General features: G+C 38.5%; 1 protein-coding gene across 12 annotated transcripts in view; it reads right to left on the reverse strand.

Annotated features, from left to right (window-relative positions):
• POT1 (protection of telomeres 1) overlaps nt 1–18030 on the reverse strand; it is an 86675-nt gene extending 68645 nt beyond the window's left edge. For 2 of the 12 annotated variants that reach the window (XM_074827648.1, XM_074827638.1), the window contains exons 1-4: nt 18023–18030; nt 8520–8653; nt 3468–3540; nt 1830–1921 (exon numbers count right to left, since the gene is read on the reverse strand). In XM_074827648.1, the coding sequence (XP_074683749.1) occupies nt 1830–1921; nt 3468–3540; nt 8520–8653; nt 18023–18029 (306 nt within the window). In that variant the 5' untranslated portion in view covers nt 18030. The other 10 variants (XM_074827642.1, XM_074827641.1, XM_074827645.1 and 7 more) reach the window with 10 other exon arrangements.
• Nucleotides 18031–18480: the final 450 nt, after the last annotated feature.

An 18480-nucleotide genomic window follows, 5' to 3' on the forward strand; every position in this document is an offset into this window, starting at 1 on the left:
TTCAGGGTCTAAGCTACTATCCAGAAACAGCAAGATCACTCTCAAAGAATACAAATAGATCTTTCCCTCTCAAAAATATAAAGGTGGGAACCAAGGTGAACAAGAGTCATTGTTTAACCTTAGGTAGAATTACATAAAAAGAACACGCGTGTCTCTGAACTGAAATTAAAATGTCCCATCAATTCAGAGCAGCTTGGACTTAAGTCATATTTTGATGTCATTCCCTAAGGTCTGCTATAATTTTTACCCTTTTTCAACATACAGATCACCAGAGTTCAGGTCTACTTGTCCGTTTGAGCTGAAAAACCCTGACACAATTCTAACTAAGCCATTACTATTTCCATATTTGAGAAAGCCCTTAACTTTTTTTGGATAACAAATATTTCTAAGAATGTGAAAATAAAGCACTATTTTCTTCACTAACTAACTTCCCATATTTTTGATTGAGAAAGACTTGTTACCAAGGCCTGTAGTGACAGGACAAGGGGCAATGCTTTTAAACTGAAAGAGAGTAGGTTTAGGTTGGACATAAGGAAGAAATTCTTTACTGTGAGGGTGGTGAGACACTGGAACAAGTTGTCCAGAGAAGCTGTGGATGCCTCATCAACAGAAGTGTTCAAAGTCACATTAGACGGGGCTTTGAGCAACCTGATATAGTGAAAGATGTCTCTGCCCATGGCAGTGGGGTTGGAACTTGATGATCTTTAAGAGGGCCTTTCCAACCCAAACCATTCTATGATTTAGTGTGAATTTATTTTGCAAATGAAAAAGCACTAACATGATCTCATAATGTATTGTACACTAATTTGTTATATGGCTAATATTGAAATATCAGCAAACTGACAGGCAATCTAATAAAAAAATATTGAGGTAATTTTTTTCAGCTTGTTTTCCTTCTTTAGTTGCAACACTCTGTCTCACAAACTCGTAGGATGACTTGCCAGTATCCTTTACCCTGGCGCTAAGCAAATCAAGCTTGTATCTCTAATGAAGCAAGACAGCAGCACCCAGCCAATAAAGAAAACCATGTACATAGTTTTGAATTATTTTTTTTAAAAAGGCTTCTAGTAAAACTGTCTTTTAAATCAATTTAATTCTAAAATCTGTCTTATCAAATGGCAATAGGCATTCAAATTATGAACATAAATGGATGACTTCTCTATAATCCATATTCATGATCCTTTACTTGCTAGGTAAACATCACTGATGAAAAGAATTGCTTTATTTCAATATTATTGCTAGAAAAAATTTACATAAGTAAATACTTTTTGGTTTTTTTCTAGTTCATATTTATAGATTTGAACTGACTGAATAGACTATTTCTAATTTTCGTGATAGCTATACAAAGAAAAGATAAGAAGTCAACATACATCTGTGGAAAACAATTCCTAAAATAAGAAAATTTTAGACAGGCTGAGAGAGTTGGGGTTGTTCAGCCTAGAGAAGAGAAGGCTCCAGGGACACCTTATACTGGCCTTCCAGTACTTACAGGGGGCTACAGGAAAGATGGGGAGGGACTCTTTATCAGGGAGTGAGGTGATAGGACGAGGGGTAACAGTTTTAAACTGAAAGAGGGCAGATTTAGATTAGATATAAAGAAGAAATTCTTTACTGTGAGGGTGGTGAGACACTGGAACTGGTTGCCCAGAGAAGTTGTGGATGCCCCCTCCCTGGAGTGTTCAAGGCCAGGCTGGATGGGGCTTTGAGCAAACTGGTCTAGTGGAAGGTGTCCCTGCCCATGGCAGGGGGGTTGGAACTAGATACTCTTTAAGGTCCCTTCCAACTCAAACCATTCTATGATTCTATGAAAATATATGTATATATTTTACCCCGTGGCGTACAACTCTTGCACAATCCTCTGCCATTTTCCCATAGATTAAAATATTGATGCTGTCGGTCCGTGAACACGAGTTATTCATATCTAGAGAAAAAAAAGTAAAAGTGATTCCAACCACCACACCTTCTCCAGCAACAGGAAGAGATTTCCCAAATAACTTGATCTACAGAGTTTAACACTTTTCATTGCAATTAATCTACAAACAGAAAATCCTTTCAAAGAGTTATACAACTGCTTTTATCAAGCAGAATATTCTGCATAAGAGGACCATTTAAAATGTGCACACTTTGCACATTAAACAGAAATTACAAAGATTTCCACTTAGATAATTCAATGTATAGTGTTAGAGAGGAAATATTATCCATTAACATTTGATTTTTTACATTAACACAGATCATACTGTAGAACTATATAAACTGGAGATATTCCAGGACATAGACATATCAATAAATAGCCTTCCAAAAGAACTGAAGCATAAGTTACATTGTTATTTTTAAAAAGTTTTATACCTTTTACTGTTTCAGAAACAACCCTAATGATTTAGATGCACAAACTTATTTTTTGAGGCTGTGGAGAATGTGCAGAAACTCTCATCTCTCCTGAACAGCCACATGAAATTAGCAAGACTCCAGGAAGTTTTGTGTCCCTCTTTGGGAACCCTGAAGCCAGCAGGTAAACTGACTCAGGTCCCATCAACTTAATTCGCCTCTTCTAACACCACTCACAAGCAGTATCACCAGGTAGCATCTGCACCTCCCAGCCTCCTGTTCCGTCAGAGTCATAGAATTTGTAGAACCAGGAAGGCTCAAGATGGAGCAAGTGACGATTCTCTAATCAATGTAAGGAAAGGAGCTGAGAAGGAACTGGAAAGAAAACTGAAAGTTCCTTGAATCCCACAGAAGACTAATGACATTCTTTTCCTTCCTGGCTGGAAGGGGTGATGAGCTTTGGACTTAAAAGGGACATATTATTTTTTAGTATCATTTACTGCACGATGAACAACTTAAGTCTTTCAATGTGTCAATGTGTCTACTGATATTTGACTACCTGAGTAATAAGGTTAAATTCTATTTTTTAACTGCTTAGATTAAACCAGAATGAAATATAAATATTTTGCTGCTAATCAACATATTAACCTGTATTAAATGTGTATTTATATAGCATATACTATGTATATAATATAGTAACTATTAAGTGTGCATTTTTATAGCATATACTATGTATATAATATAGTAACTATTAAGTGTGCATTTTTATAGTATATACTATGTATATAATATAGTAACTATTAAGTGTGCATTTTTATTAGTCCTCCTTTATGATAAGTAGTTTAAAAAAACACTACTAAAGCTGTACATATAGCTAATGCATTTCCAGGACAGTATTTGAAAAGATTCTGAAACAAGAAGTCTACTGAAATACAAAGACTGTATTGTTTCCACTAACTTAGCTGGCATAAGTTTAAAATCATGTATTTTTGTAGAGAATGAACACTTTTAGAGAGTATTTTAAATACAACATTTTACTGAACACTAAAAAAGTGGGTACTAGTGACATAATAGCATTATGTCACAAAAAGTGTCAAGAAGTTCAACAAAATAAATTTAAAATGTATACTTAAATGTAGTACCTTGAAGAACAAGCTTGAAAAAGTCTCTCCCATCACTGAGTTTTGTTAATGGATAGTAAAGAATAACTATTCCCTAAAAAGTAAAAAAACAATAAATATTGTTAACTAAGACTATACGCCTCTAAGTTGCTGAGACACTGATAACAGCTAAAACATCTGTAAGTTAAAAAAAGGTAGAACTGAAGTGATAAATGCAAATTACCATCTGAATTCTTAAAAAAAAAAAAAAACTAAAAACTGCTAAAGACAGCACTGAAGAGCAAAATTCTTGGGATATAACAAAGAAAATATTATATATCAATACTAATTAGATGCTACGAACTAGATGATAATTTTAGACTAAACAATGGAATAGTAGTGTGGAAGTACCTTTTACTAGTTACAATAATAGCACAAAACCTGAAAGGTGGCTAAAAAGGTAGAGTGATCAAAATCTTAAAAGGTACAGCAGTTTCTCAAAAAATATTGGCAAAGAGTTACAACATAAATATCAAAACAGAAATCACAGTCAACAGGTAAAAGATGTATATGAAGATAAATAATCTGTGAAAAATAAATGGTACAGCTGGGAGAACAGTATTAGAAAGTTTTGAAACTGTAGTGACCTATTGATTTGTCAATAATACAAATGATCTAGAAGGTGCAAAGGTTCTATTAATTATGTAAAAATACTTTCTTTATAGTGAAGTTAGACGTTACAATGAAGCAAAAATCACGGATCAGCAACTTCATTGATGTTAACATCTCTTTGAAACACGTGTTTTTTAGAAAGATGAGATCTCATCAAAAAAGGTTCTCCTTCAACAGTAGCAAAAATGTCAGTCAAATGTATTCTTCCACAGTATGGCAGGCAAAGCACTGTATCCTTCTCAAGGACAGAAACACAGAAATTTGTTCAATATAGAAAAACACAAAAATTTGAAAACATACTATAAAATGTTTAAGAGAACTACACAAACAGCACAGGAAATAAATAAAAGGTTTCTTGTAAAGAGACAGCAGGGGCAATCTGTTCATAAATGCACAAAATAAGCACTCAGAGGATAGTTAGGTGAATCATAATGAATTTACAGATTCAGTGGGAAGCTTGACTTTAACGTCAGTAAAAACTTCTTAAACCAAATTAGGATGAAAAAAATCAAAAATCAGTGAATTGTTACTGTAGAGGCTCTTCAGAGTAAAATTAGTCCTACAACATGTTAACTGACAAGGAAACCAAATCTAATTCAACAATTTATTTCACTGTTCTATACGGAAATACTAAGGCTCCAGAAATCACCCTTTTCCAACCAAAATTTTAAATTTATTACACTAAAAAATTAGCCATATTGAATTAGATTTAACATGTTCCATATTGCTTTATTGCTTTTGAGACAGTAGTAATGCATCATTTTAAACCAAAATGAAGGTCAAAAATTTATGACCAGGCAAGTTCCTATTTTTCACAGGGAAGACTAATGAGTTTTGTAAGAAGACTTAAGTATCAAATACTTACTTTAGTCATATAATGCAAAATAATATTCTTCTGAGATTTGTCTATGAATATTTATAGAAAGCTTTGCCACTTGTTTTCAAAATTACAACTTTGTTTAAAATTTCAAGTATTATATAGAACTGTTCTTGCTGAGATTGTCTTGAAATGTCCTCACAGGTAAATAAAATACAGAATTTTTTGTTGTAATAAAGCTTTACAATGAAACAAAGTCACCTCAGGAACACTGTATTTACATATATATTTTTTTCTTACTAAAGAAATTTCAATCTGCACAAGCATGCTATTTAAAAGCAGAATACATTGCTGAGATAGAGGCTGCTTTCTGACCATTTTTACTTTTCCTTTGAGACATCCCCAGTACCTTACAATGAGTTTTCAAATTCTGGGACCCCATTCTTTGCTATAATAGTCTGGCCCCACCACTTTCCTTTGTATCCCAAACACCCATGCTCTAGTTTTCTTCCTCAGCAGAAATACAACCCACTGCTTCCTCAACACACCTGAAACTCTTGGGCTCCGGTAGCCCTGTGCTCCCCCCACCCCACTTAAACTATAACTACCAGGGGGATTGTGATGGCTGCATCCAACTTACTCTGGACTTTGGGGGATGGATGGCAACACAGTAGCCACTGTCTGAACAGTGACTCAGACATCTTGCTGGTATGCAAATATGACTAAGTCAATCACCTGACTCTATAAATAGTGGACAACCGCTGAGCTCTCCCGCACAGTAGCAGGCTGCACACCAGGATCTCCTGTTGAGTAGGGACGCCTCTCAAGGTTACTCCTCGAGGCTGAGAGTTTCCTTGCCGCAACAGATTCTCAGTAAATGATTAACAGCATGCTAATCTTTGAAATCTTAGCTAAGTGATATAAAGGATTGACTGCACATATATAATCCTTTAGACATAAACCGTTGACCAGGTCTGGGAATAGCAGTAGATCCAGCTGCACCTAAGCTCCTCTCTGAGAAGGTTAGAAAGCAAGGGGGTCCATTCTGAATGTCATGGCTCAATGGGAGGGTCTCACTGACAGTGACCCTGTCTGACCCTGTTCTCTCTGCAGTAAGTAATCAAGTGTACCTTGCCATCAAATCTTGTTAAACCACTGTTGCATTTACCATTAAATTTTAACTCACTTTATTTATATAAAAAGTATATTGCTGCTTCTCTCTAATGCATGACTCCAGCCATGACAGCTCCAAACTTCAACAAAACCTACCTTAGCAAAACCTCAAATTCACTCTTCCCCCACAAATCCTGCACTGCTTATTGAGCCCATAGACAAACTTCCTCCAAAACCCTCTCCATTCCATATGCCACTAGCCTCACTCTCAAACTGACTATGTGCAATCCCTCTAGTGAATCTGTCTCCTTCGTTGCTGCAGCCTCAGTCTTGTCCAATGGCTGATTTGGCAGCTGATTTTCAGGTTTGATTCAGCTTTGCCACAGCAAAATCCAGACAATGATTAATTAACGGGAAAAGACATCAGGTTCAGTTAATGGACATCATGACCGAGGATGTATGGACATTGGTTGTACTGTGTTCCCACAAATTTAAATTAAAATTTGCATTGTTCAGAGGGCTGACAGAAAACAGCTAAGTTTCTGAAGAATGAAAGGGCTGAGGCACACAAGCCAGACAGAAGCATCCTAGATGTTTTCTGTTGTTTCCCCCAACACACTTAATAAAAATCCTCCCGTCCCTCCATCCTCAAAGCAAGACCTGATCCCTATTTTAGCAGGTCTAGAGTGACAGTGTGCTGTGCCACGGCTAAAATAACCTAACATCAGTGCATTCTAAAGTTCACTTCAAGCTCAGCCTGCAGAACCAGATTTTCCTACATATTTAATGGTGCATTAGCACCAGCTTTATCGGCTCCTTGGTTGCACTGTTTTTATGCCAAGCTTTTTTAGTCATCTACTAATCCATGTCAGCAGCAGCATGAAGTTCTCTTAACATAAGGCAGAAGTCTGAGAAAGAGTTTCTATACACTTTCTCTTTCAGCAGTCAGCTGTAACACTGCATGTATGCTTTAAATCATTGTCTGGTAATAATTGTTCTGCTTTCCTAATGGTAACATTTATTTTGGCAGAAACATTTTCTAATTTATAACCTGTTTTTGTCTGCTTCAACATATCCTTTGTGAACAAGAATCCCTGTTCTTCCATATCAGGGGTGCTTGCAGACATAGGTCTTAAAAGCTGGAAAGCCTATATCCCCTGCAGGTGAATGGGGACAGAAAACTACACCCTGAGGAATAAAAACCTTGTTTACTAGCAGCATTGGTTATTGATGTTTCCATTTGTTCCTTTACAAGACCTAAGGGAGGCTGGATCATTCTCAGTCAAATCACCTCCTATCACACTCTACTGCTGCCTGCTTCCAAAAAGGGCAGGTTTGCTCCTTTGTTTTACCTAATTGCACTACTCCTGGCATCTCTTTGACACCATAATGAACCAGTCCAGAGAGTAAGAGCAGCAGAGAACTACCCTCTCTCCATCAATATGGACAGTCTTCTGCCAGTTTATTTCTCATGAATGGACTCAATCACAGGGTCAGATAAGCACTACAGCTGGAACTGGGAAGCAAAAATGGGTTTTGGATACAGAAAATCATTAGGCCAGTTCAGCTTAAAATTTTAAAATATTTGTGCCATTTTCATTTTTTTAAGTATTCAAGCCACCTAAGGTTTTCTACCGATTTAGCTTTTTTTTTATTTTTTTTTTTTTATTTTTTTTTTTTTTTTGGTAACAGACTGAAGGCAAGACTGGGATGATATTGATTTCCTGCCACTTGAGTGTCAGGGATGATTAAAAGGATTTTCAGAACCATTCACAAAAAATGTTAAACAGGTTAAAAAAGAAAATCCTCAAGAATGGACACTGCATTTTACAGAGTGTACCTATGTTTGGGATGAAAAAAATATTTCTGCATTTCACTAGTATACTAGGATCTTACTTCCAATCTGAAATATATTTGTGACTACTGTAAAATATAAATGCATACTTGGTAATGATAAAAAACCTAACTGTATCTTGATGCAGGTAGTTGCTACGGAGTCCTCTTTTCATAAAACTGGATATTGCATTGCTTCATACAAGACAGGAAAACCGCTTTAGAAGTCATTACACTGAAATCTGATCTTTAACAGGATGGTGGTGCTTATTACTATTTAAAAAAAAAAAAAAACCAAACCAAACAAAAAACAAACCCACTTAACCTCCCCCAATCCTTCCATTTGCAGCATAGCCTTCTACATATTGATGTGTTTTTAAACAGGTTCAGAGTTTAGAAACTAAGAAAAGAAAACCTCATAACATTTAAGTCTGACAATGTAAGAGGAAGGGGCAGAACTGTGAATCAATGAAGTCAATAGCAACACGCAACAAAGTTCAACAGGGTCATAATTTCACGTTGCTTAATGGTATTCAACAGATGCACACAAATACACACAGCTGCAGCAAGCCACCAACTGAGCTGGAATATGGAGGTCCCTTATAAATATACTAGGATCTATTTCAAAGGAAGCCAAAATTCTTTCATTAGTGAGTTACCTGAAAGTATTTGTTGGTATGACCAAAGCCTTCTTGCAAATGTTTCAAATCCTCCTTCTGCAAATGGCTTGGTAGTGGAGTCTCAGGTTTTCCGTTAACAATCTTCAGCAGTTGAACAGGCATAGCTGCTTTATCTAAACCAAAATGATAGACCCTTGAAGCTACTCATCTTGTTCAAATTAAGAGTTACTAGAAGTTGCAGTTTACTCAGGAGTATTTATCTATTTCATAATAGGTTTAATTACGTAAGACTGAAAATCTTTAGAGGGATTGGCCTCATCTCTTAGTACCATGAATAGCAGGAAGGAAGATTTCCTTGGCAACAGACAGTCATCCAAATTACTTTATTTTGCAAAGATTCCAAAACACTACACATGGCAACAAAATATTACTTTATATATGAATGCAAAAGGTAATGTAAACAATGTAATATTTTATGTACAGAAATGTACATTAAAAACCAAGCAGAGACTTTGAATGACTCCTTCCCCAGCACAGGTCATGTATAGAGTCTTTATATTCAGCTGTTTCCCTATAAAATAATTTGACTCCCTAGAAGTAAAATGTCTGTCATTTTAACTTACTACACACAAAAAATGCTATGTACAGACTAAAACAAATAATCGAAGTATCAACTAAAGAATAAAGAAAATACAATTGGCATCTACAAATGCTAAACACTGAATGCACTAGAAAAAAGCTACGAAATATATGACTTGTCTATTGTTTGTTCTCACTGTGCTAAAAGTCAATGAAATTCTTGGTGACATCACTGTTACAATATTGAGACTGGGGAAAACTAGTCTATTATAGTGAAGTTACACAGATGAGAAAGTGATCTATCAATAAGTAATTACAGTTATATTTTCTCAAATGGTCATGTCACTCTTCTTGGGGTATCTTGGTTTTTGTTGTACAATTTTTATTTAAAGCAGGCATCTACAGAAAAGTCAAAGTATTATCAATCTTCTGTTTTCAGTAACTTCTAGTAAACTACGCAAAAAACGCTTTCTGTTTTCTAAAAACCCAGCTGGCAATATTATAGCCCCAGTCCTACTTTCAGACAGAGTTTTAGCAATTTTTATATGACAGTGAAGAACAAAAAAAAAAAAGTATTTCCTATACCTTTGGATGGACACAAAAACTTGGTATTTTACTAAAAAGCTTAAACTACATTTTCATTTCACTTCAGAAGTGCTTTTTCAGTGCCAGGCAGACTGAATTCTTACAAAATTTTCGCTTACAATTAAATGGAAATGAGAGGACATTGTGAAATGGGAAGACCACTGATCATAAGTCAGTGCATATAGGTGCAGATACTCAGCAAAATTATAGATATTCTTTTTAAAAAAAAAAAAAAACAACGCTTAATCTTCAGAAAAATCAAAATTCCATCTTACTGACACTCCAGTATCCAAAGATATCCAACTTCACTTACTAGTCATGACTATTTCTCTAGTTGTGAATGACCATCCTTTCTTCTTTCTCATTTTCTAGAAAACTCCCCTGTGGTGTTATTCCTGTCTAACAGATATTATCAAGAATTCACATTCACTAATGAGAATCCTATAAATTAAAATACCTTGGTTCAAGGATCTTTCAGCCAAAATGACTACTGTAGAATGACTGGCTTTTGTTTTTCTCCTAGCTTCCAGTTTACATGCCTGTCTCTTGTTGCTTGTCCCAGACTGCATCTTTTACTTTGTCATGTACAGTAGCAAGTGAAATGTTGGGCATAATATACATTCCTTTTAAATCTGCAATTCTTAGAAGACTAGTTAACCTTTCACTAGCAATATCAGCTTTTTTCCTTAACATTTAAGACTTAAAAAGCAGTAACAGCAAAAGAACCTCTGGTTTCTTAAACTACTGTATCTAGGCAATAAAGTAAGCATTTAAAAGTAAAATACATCTACCAAGACTAACAAATATCATATCTCAAATAGGAAAAACATTAGTGCCTGACTTGTGGGTCTTATTTTAAATTGTAACTTAGACTTTGAAAACCAGTGCTCATCTACTCCAAAATACTAAGCAGCCCCAAGAACTCAGGAGACTGAGTAGCAGGAGCATAACAACGCCACACTGCCATGCATCTTCCCTGCTTACAATATATATTCCCCTACTTCACAATGTAAGTCAACAAGCAACTTGTTTCTCTCTAACTTTCCAGTGTGCATGAAATAATAAGGCCGTACAACATTCAGAAGACACAGAGGCTCCAGGAAACACCACTACTCAAAATGCCACAGATTTTGAGCAACTGACATAGTTTACCAAATACTGATGAATAAATTTGAGAGCTTCACTACTAAGAAGAGATGACTCAAAGTTTATTATCTGGGATATGTGCAGAAAGAATTTATATAGGGACAGATAACTGGACAAGAGTTAGCTACAGTTACAAATTACCAACCTTCACTTCAGTAACTATCCGTATAGAGTATCTGTGTAATCTGTCCCAATTGCAAAGTAGAACCTGTTAGCTTACACCTCAAACAAATAAACAACAAATTTAAACCTAATTGCTTAAGCTTTTGAGAGTCTTTTGCCTCAGAGAAAGGAACCCAGAAGACACAACAAGATCAACAATCACCTGGAATGGACAGCAGGGCAGGGAGCTTCAACACATCATAAAACAGAAAAAAAATCTCACTCTTACTGGGGTAAAACTGAAGTGTTATCTAATATCAGTCACTTGGTATGAAACAGCAGATACTAAATTCTTACAAGGGTTCACAAATCGCTAACTGGAACCTCAATACCCTTCTCCTTCATAAGATCCAATGGCCAAGGAGCTAGAAAGACATAACAACATCCACAAGACTCACTAGCAGTGGTGTCAACCAATTTTGAGTTCAATGCTGGTGCCTTTTTTTTTTGGGGGGGGGGGGGGGGGGGGCGGCGGCAGAGGGGGGGCACAACACATTAATTAAGGGTCAAGTGTCAACATGCATGACATTTTTCAGTCCAGCCACAACCTCACCAGAGAGCTGTAGAATGCACTGGACAAGAGTTCTACCTTCTGACTGTCTGTGCTACTGTGGTGGGTTGACCCTGGCCAGTCCATAGGCACCCACAGAGCCACTCACTCATCTTCCCACAGCAGGACAGGGGAGAGAATAGGAATAGTAAAAGCAAAAAAACCATGGGTTGAGATAAAGACAGTTTAGTAAGTGAAGGAAAGAGGAGGGGAAAAAATACCTCCCAGAAAACACAAACCAAGCGATTCAAAGGCAATCACTCACCATCTCCCAGAAGCAGACCAGTGCCCTGACAGCCTCTGACCAACAGCTCCCTTGGAAGGCCTGACAGAAAAAACCCCACAGTTTTTATTGTTCAGTATGACTCTCTGTGATGTAGAATGTCCTTCTGGACTATTCATGTCAGCTGTCCCAGCTGTGTCGTCTCCAAACTTCTTGTCGAACCTCAGCCTACTCTCTGGGGGAAGCAGAGGGACAAAGAGAGAAAGCCCTGGTGCTGCGCAAGTGCTGTTCAGCCACAGCTGAAACACTGGTGTGTCAACACTAGTTTAGTCACAAATCGAAAACACAGCACCATGCACGCTGCTACAAAGACAGTTAAATCCACCCCAGACAGACCCAGTATATATCTCTAAAATGTATCCAACAGGATATAGTGACACCCCACAGAAAGGACACATATTGGAGCAGTTCGTGAATTGCAGCTTGTGAGAAGAACCCACATCAGAGAAGTTCGTGAAGGACTGTCTCTCTCGTGGGTGAGACCCCATGCCAGAGCAGGGAAAGAGCATGAAGAAGGAGTGTCAGAGATGACGCATTATGAACTGACCACACCCCCCATACTCCATCCCCCTGTACTGCTCAGGGGGAGGAGAAAGGTGATTTTAGATTTGTTCTTATTTTTCATTATCCTACTCTGATTTGATCAGCAATAAATTAAATTTCCCCAAGTTCAAGTCTCTTTTGCCCTTGATGATAATTGGTGAGTGATCTCTCTCCCATGAGCTTTTCATTCTATTTTCTCCCCCTGTTCTGTTGAGGCAGAGGAGTGACAGAGCAGCTTGGTGGGCACTTGGTGGCCAGTCACCATCAACCGACCACAGCATACAACTGGGAGGTACAATACCAGACAGGTTTCAACTTCTACTTGTGCTGAAGGAGAAGCAAAAGCCTGGTGCAGAGATGCAGATGCTGTTCCAGCTCTCTTGACTGCTTTAACTAGTAAAGTATTAAAATTCTTGTAAAATACTACTGACACTAAAAATGATGCCTTTATCTCTATGTTTTGAAAACAGGATAGCATCGTCATTAGCTTATTAGGATTTCAAGCTCTAGTGAAAAGAGCAACTAGAAGTCTGACAAAGCTTTTCAGTTCAAAGTATCACTTCACATTGAGAAGCCGATCTATTCCACCTAGAAATAGTCAACTTCAAAGTTAATCAGTAATATTGATCTTCATCCAGCAACACTATAATGAGCTAGAGAAATGTACAACATAACAGGTTAACACTTTTTTTTTTTTATGTTGCTCTCTGTTACTGTACTTGAGCAATTAAATAGACTTTTCTGGGTTTTTTTTCCCCACAAAGTCCTCTAACAGCAAGATGCATTTTGTTACAATTCAAACATAGCTAAAACAAAACAAAGAAAGGAAGTGAGGTTTAGTAACTCATCTCTCTCTGATGACTAGTCTCAAATTCTGCAGCTCCCTTGCTTTAATTTAAAAAGAGTTTTTGCTATTTATTTCAATAAGACAAATATTCCACACATGCCTTCAAGGTTACAAAGGAAAATTTCTAAAAAGGAGCCATATGTAGGCTGATACAGTGGGACGTGCCCATATTATTTACTTACTGCATACTCCTACAATTTAAGACATTTATGTAAATAACATTCAAGTAGAAAACAAGATTTTTTCTTTTCCAGATCTTAAACTTCTGTACATATAACACTCATGTATTTTAATTGCTAACCACTGAAGCTCCCAGATTCTTGTTCTCTGCAATTAAAAAAAAAAATAAAAAGGAGATTTGAGGATTTGAGTATCCAGTTCTAAGAGCTACAAAAGTAAATTTTCAAAACCAAACCGATACAGCACTGGCTTCACAAATCTATGTGAAGATACCTTTAGTGCTGTCCTTGGTGTTCACAGCTCTCCTGAATAGCAACCAAGTGAAAATAAGTCTGCCAAGTGTCTCTGCTGTTCTCAAAAGGCTGACTTCATAACACTAACAAGAACCATTCCAACTTCAGTCTGCTGCTCAAGTAGTCTGTAAGTGGCATACACAGAACTCTTCATAAGGATGGGTGGTTAAAAAAAGAGGCTGCAAAAAAGGTAGACAGCATCATTGGACACTCCTGAAACAGGATGGATGCACAACACACACACACAGTAGAAGGAAGAATGCAGCGGGCTACAAACACCTTTCGTCTTCCAGTAGCTGAAAGTGACAAAAATATGGAGAGAGCGCAACCAAAAAGCTCAGTAATTTTCAAAAGCAAAGAATTAGTTGAAAGTATGAACACTCTATGAGAACCCATAAGTAACACCCTGGAAGAAAAAGTGATATATATCACTTGCTTAAGCAAGTGAAATGTAACACTGAGGATGGCTATGTGCTGCTCTGCCCTATCGTAGATCTTCTGCCTACTAATTTTCTAGACCTTAAATTTCTGACAGTGGAACAATCTACAACACACTAGCTCTGTCCTAATTGCCTACAGAATATTAACATGTATTTCAAAAGCATAAAAACCATCTTAAACAGTATGCTAGAAAACAATTGCCTAGTAGAAATGGCTCTGAGCAAGGGTTAACCTTCAACAAAAATAAGCAGTCACTTTGTATTTGTTTTTATTCTGGCATGAGGACATTATTCCACCAAAATATTTCAGTCACAAAATGCCTCTATCTCTAGGTCCAGAAGTATGCGAAAAATTCCTATAACACATCTGAAGGACTTTACCTTATCCTTCTCACTTGCAGCTTGAGAGTTTTAAACATCCGCAGACCTGAATTAGGCAGCTAGGTATGGTCTGGGGTGCATGCACAAGAAACAAGCTTTCAGGCTCCCAGTCTTTTCATCAGTTCACACAGAAAGCAAAAGAATTATCATTTCCTTTACGTGCAGCACACCCCATATACAAGCTCTGAGAGACTGGTAACTTCAGGGTTTAAGACAAAGTACACACCCCAAGGCTTATGCACTTAGAGAATCAGACAGTGGCTCTACAAGAGGTTTAAAGACTGTAATTTCTGAGCTTTACACTGCAAAACAGGGTGGTGGTAAGAACGTGATCATTTAAGTCTTTTTGTGAAAGCCTTACATCTTTTTTCCCTAGACTTTTTAAACTTTCATTTTTTTTAAAAAAAATCTTAAATTATGTTTGTAAAACCACCAGAATTTAAACTCTCAGTTTAGTTATATCACCCTTAAATGCACACTGAAAATCATTGAGAAACCAGAGTTTCTTAATGCTGCAGTTGCAAGTGAAGTTACACCACACAGCCACAAACAATAAACTGTTGACATGAACACCAGCGCAACATGACTGAAAGACAGGAACAAAAGAAAAACCACATAGGAAAGGCAAATTTGTTCTTATCATCAAGACAATTCATCACTGTTTCTCCCCTTCCTCCATGCCTCTCTAAGCAACAGGAAATAGACAAATTTTGTATGCCAACTAACATAGTAAAAGTACGAAGTTTCTGAAAGATTTCAGTACAAAAAGCTGTAGGTAGCAAGCTCAGTATATAAAAATGTTCTCATACACTGTCAAACTAAAGGTACCAACATGCCTTATAATAGTCTAAAGCCTCAGGGAACATTCTAGCAGTGGAAAACAGCTTATTAGCCATGACAGATGGATCAAGCCAACCTCCTGTTAGAACTGGGAATCGCTCCATGTACATTCTGAATATACAAGCTGCTGAATTCTTTTGAGCAAGGAGAATCTCTAGGATTCAGTGAAGATCAAGTGAACTTTCACAGATGATAACAAATCAGAAGAAAACTCATTTCACTAGTAATGGAATGATGTCCCGTAGATATCATATCTGAGGGCATAAGAGGAACAAGTAATATAAGGAAAATAGGGTAATGACAGTCAGAGTTTGTATCTTGTTTTTTTCCTCCCAGATCAAGAGAAACAAGAATGTTCTGGAAGAAGAGAAAGAGATCACAAAGCAAAACTTTTCCCCATTGTTTTTATTTGACGAATAAGTCCACCATATTTGTCTTCCACATCTAGTTCTCTAAAACATTACAATTCTGCTATTTCCTTCAGTAAAAATTCAAGACATATTTAAAAGAAAAATATTAAAAAAAAAATAAATCAAACTGAGCCACTGATAGCACCCTAAATTATAAATAAGATGCAAGACAAGCTTTACCACTTTTAGTTCATACTGTCAAAAATTCAAAATATAAGTATTATAGACAATAGAACTCCATTGTAAAAACTGCAAGCCATTAAACTTGAAAAAAAACAAGACTGAAAAATAAGCACACTATATTCTCCATCTTGACTGCAGAATTAACTTCATGGAGGAGGAAGTCAAAGTTGGATCTGTTCCTCTGTTAGTTTATCATCTGTTAGGGTTTATCATCATAGTACATCAAAATCCAGTGCACAGGACAGCAAGTAATTAACACCTCTTTGCCTTGATTACTCAGATTCACACAACATTTGAGTTTTTGCTCAAGCCAAAAATACACACTACTGGGTCCTGACTCTAGTTCTCACTACAACAAATGGACTATACCTCTGCAAGCCTCCTCTAGAACAGTTTTCTTCAAGAACTACTGAGAGATTAGCTTTGGAGCAGAAAAGTGAAGAAAACACAAGAGATGTGAGGTAAATTGGAAAATTACTCCCTTCTCTACAACCAAGAAATACTTCAGTGATAGATGAAAATGACATAAAGGGGATTAATGTCATTTTGGGAAAAGGAAGCTGTAGCAGTCGGAGCTATCAAAGCAGATGCTATTTGCAGAGTCACACGTAAACTCATTCTCCAAATTGGAGAATAAAATACGTAACTGTGGGGACCACTGGAGGAAACCTCACCAAAGTTTCATGAAGAATGAAGGAACTGCCAAGAGTATCAGCATCTTACTGATGTGGTCAGTCAGAACGGTAGATATCTGAAGCCCCTGTAAACATTAATACTAGTCAATATTTGGGCTAATTGTGCAAAAGTTAAAACAACTATGAAATTGGCAATGCCTCACTTTAAATGCACACACATATGTAGACACAGCCATACACTCTTTATGTAGCTTATGCAAAATTTTCTCATAAAAATAAATGTTTACACCACTGAACAAAGCAGAGAGTACAGACCTACCATAAACTCAACCTGCAGTCACAAGAGAAATCTTTTGTCATACAGCAGTCTTAATGAAATCAAGGACATTCATGAAGAACAAAGTCTGAAGTCTAGATTTTTTGTAATAGTCTAATCTTGTATCTTGTAATTTCCTTGAAAATTCTCAGGAGGAGAAAACACCACATCAACTAACTAAAAGAGAAGGAGAAACCAAGTCAGCAGTGTGACACATCTTATTCCCTTAGCTGCAAGGCATCTGCTTGCTGTTGCTGCGGACCTTCAGGCACTTACCTCCTGGAAGTATGTCATAGGCTATTTTCACTCTTAGTAACACAGCTGGTACTTAACTTTCACTAGAATACAACTAGAATTCTCAAAAAAACCCCAACCCAGTCCAAAATCTCCTTCATTAATTTCAGATTAAAATTTACTAATCTAATATTGAGCAAGAGGCCAGATGTTACCTGAGGAAAATGGATTCTTAGACTGCTGTTATCTCAACAATATTTCAGCTCTAGAAAGCAGCCACCCACTGCAAAACAAACAGTCCTCAGGAAAACAGGCCTACAAAGTAGATCCTTTCCGGATCTGAACTGTAATTACTTCAGAGAGGCAACAAGGCAACTTGCCAAGAGGCTGAGATCTCTAAAAGCAAGTGCTCAGATGTATGAGCACAGGCATACTAACAACAAAAATTTCTTTTCAGTACACTCAGTGCTTAAGAAAAAAAAAAAAAAAGAAAAACTAAGCGGAAAGGGAAAGGAAAGGAGAAAAGGGGCTTCCAATACGTAAGCATTGTGCTTTTCAAAGCGGGGACTCAATTCCCCTAGCAGAGACCGAGTGCAGGGTAGCTCAGGGAGGGAAGGATGGTGCAAGGCAACGGCAGGTCTCACAGCGGAAAGCACGGCCCGGCAGAGCGAGCGCCAGGGAGGCACAAGGCAACGCCGGGAGCTCCGCCCCGCCGGGGCAGCGGCGGCCTAGAGCCCAGGTGGAGGCGGCGGCGTCTCCGGGCTACGAGAGACCCCTCTTCCACAGCCGGCCCGCCCGTCCGCTCCCCTCAGCCCCCGGGAAGGGGAGGGCGGCAGCCCCCCCGTACCTGTCTCGGAGCGCGGGGCGGAGGGCGCCGCCGCGACACACAACCCCCACCAACCCGTTTCCGCCCGCGCCGCGCGCCCGCCGCCCACCGAGCATGCCCGGGCGGCCCGCGCATGCGCACCGGCAGTGCCGGCTGCCGACCCCGCCAGAGGGCGGAGCGAGCACGCGCCCTGCGGAGGCTGGAAGGCGCCGCCCTTGGCGGCCGAGCGGGCAGTGGGGTGGGCCCGGGCGGTGGCCGCGGAGGGGCCGGTGTGGGAAGGGACGTGTCCGCTTGGCCCTATGCCCCGCGGTGGGGCGACCAGTCTCTTCAGGGGCCGTGTCGGTGCAGGTCCGCTTGCAGGAGCGGCTTCCTCCCGGCCTTCCCCTGGGTCTTCCCCCACCTCGGGCTGCCGGTTGGGGAAGGCCCGAGGCAGCGCCGTTTTCCAGCCCTCTGGGGAGGGATTACCCACTGCCGGCAGGGACCGATCCCGCATCTCTGTAGTCCTGGTTATCTGGGACGGTTTTCATTTTCTTGTTTCTCATCACTTAGTGACTTTAAAAAAAGTCC

Source organism: Strix aluco, chromosome 5 (assembly GCF_031877795.1).
Source record: "Strix aluco isolate bStrAlu1 chromosome 5, bStrAlu1.hap1, whole genome shotgun sequence".
Taxonomy (NCBI): Eukaryota; Metazoa; Chordata; class Aves; order Strigiformes; family Strigidae; genus Strix; species Strix aluco.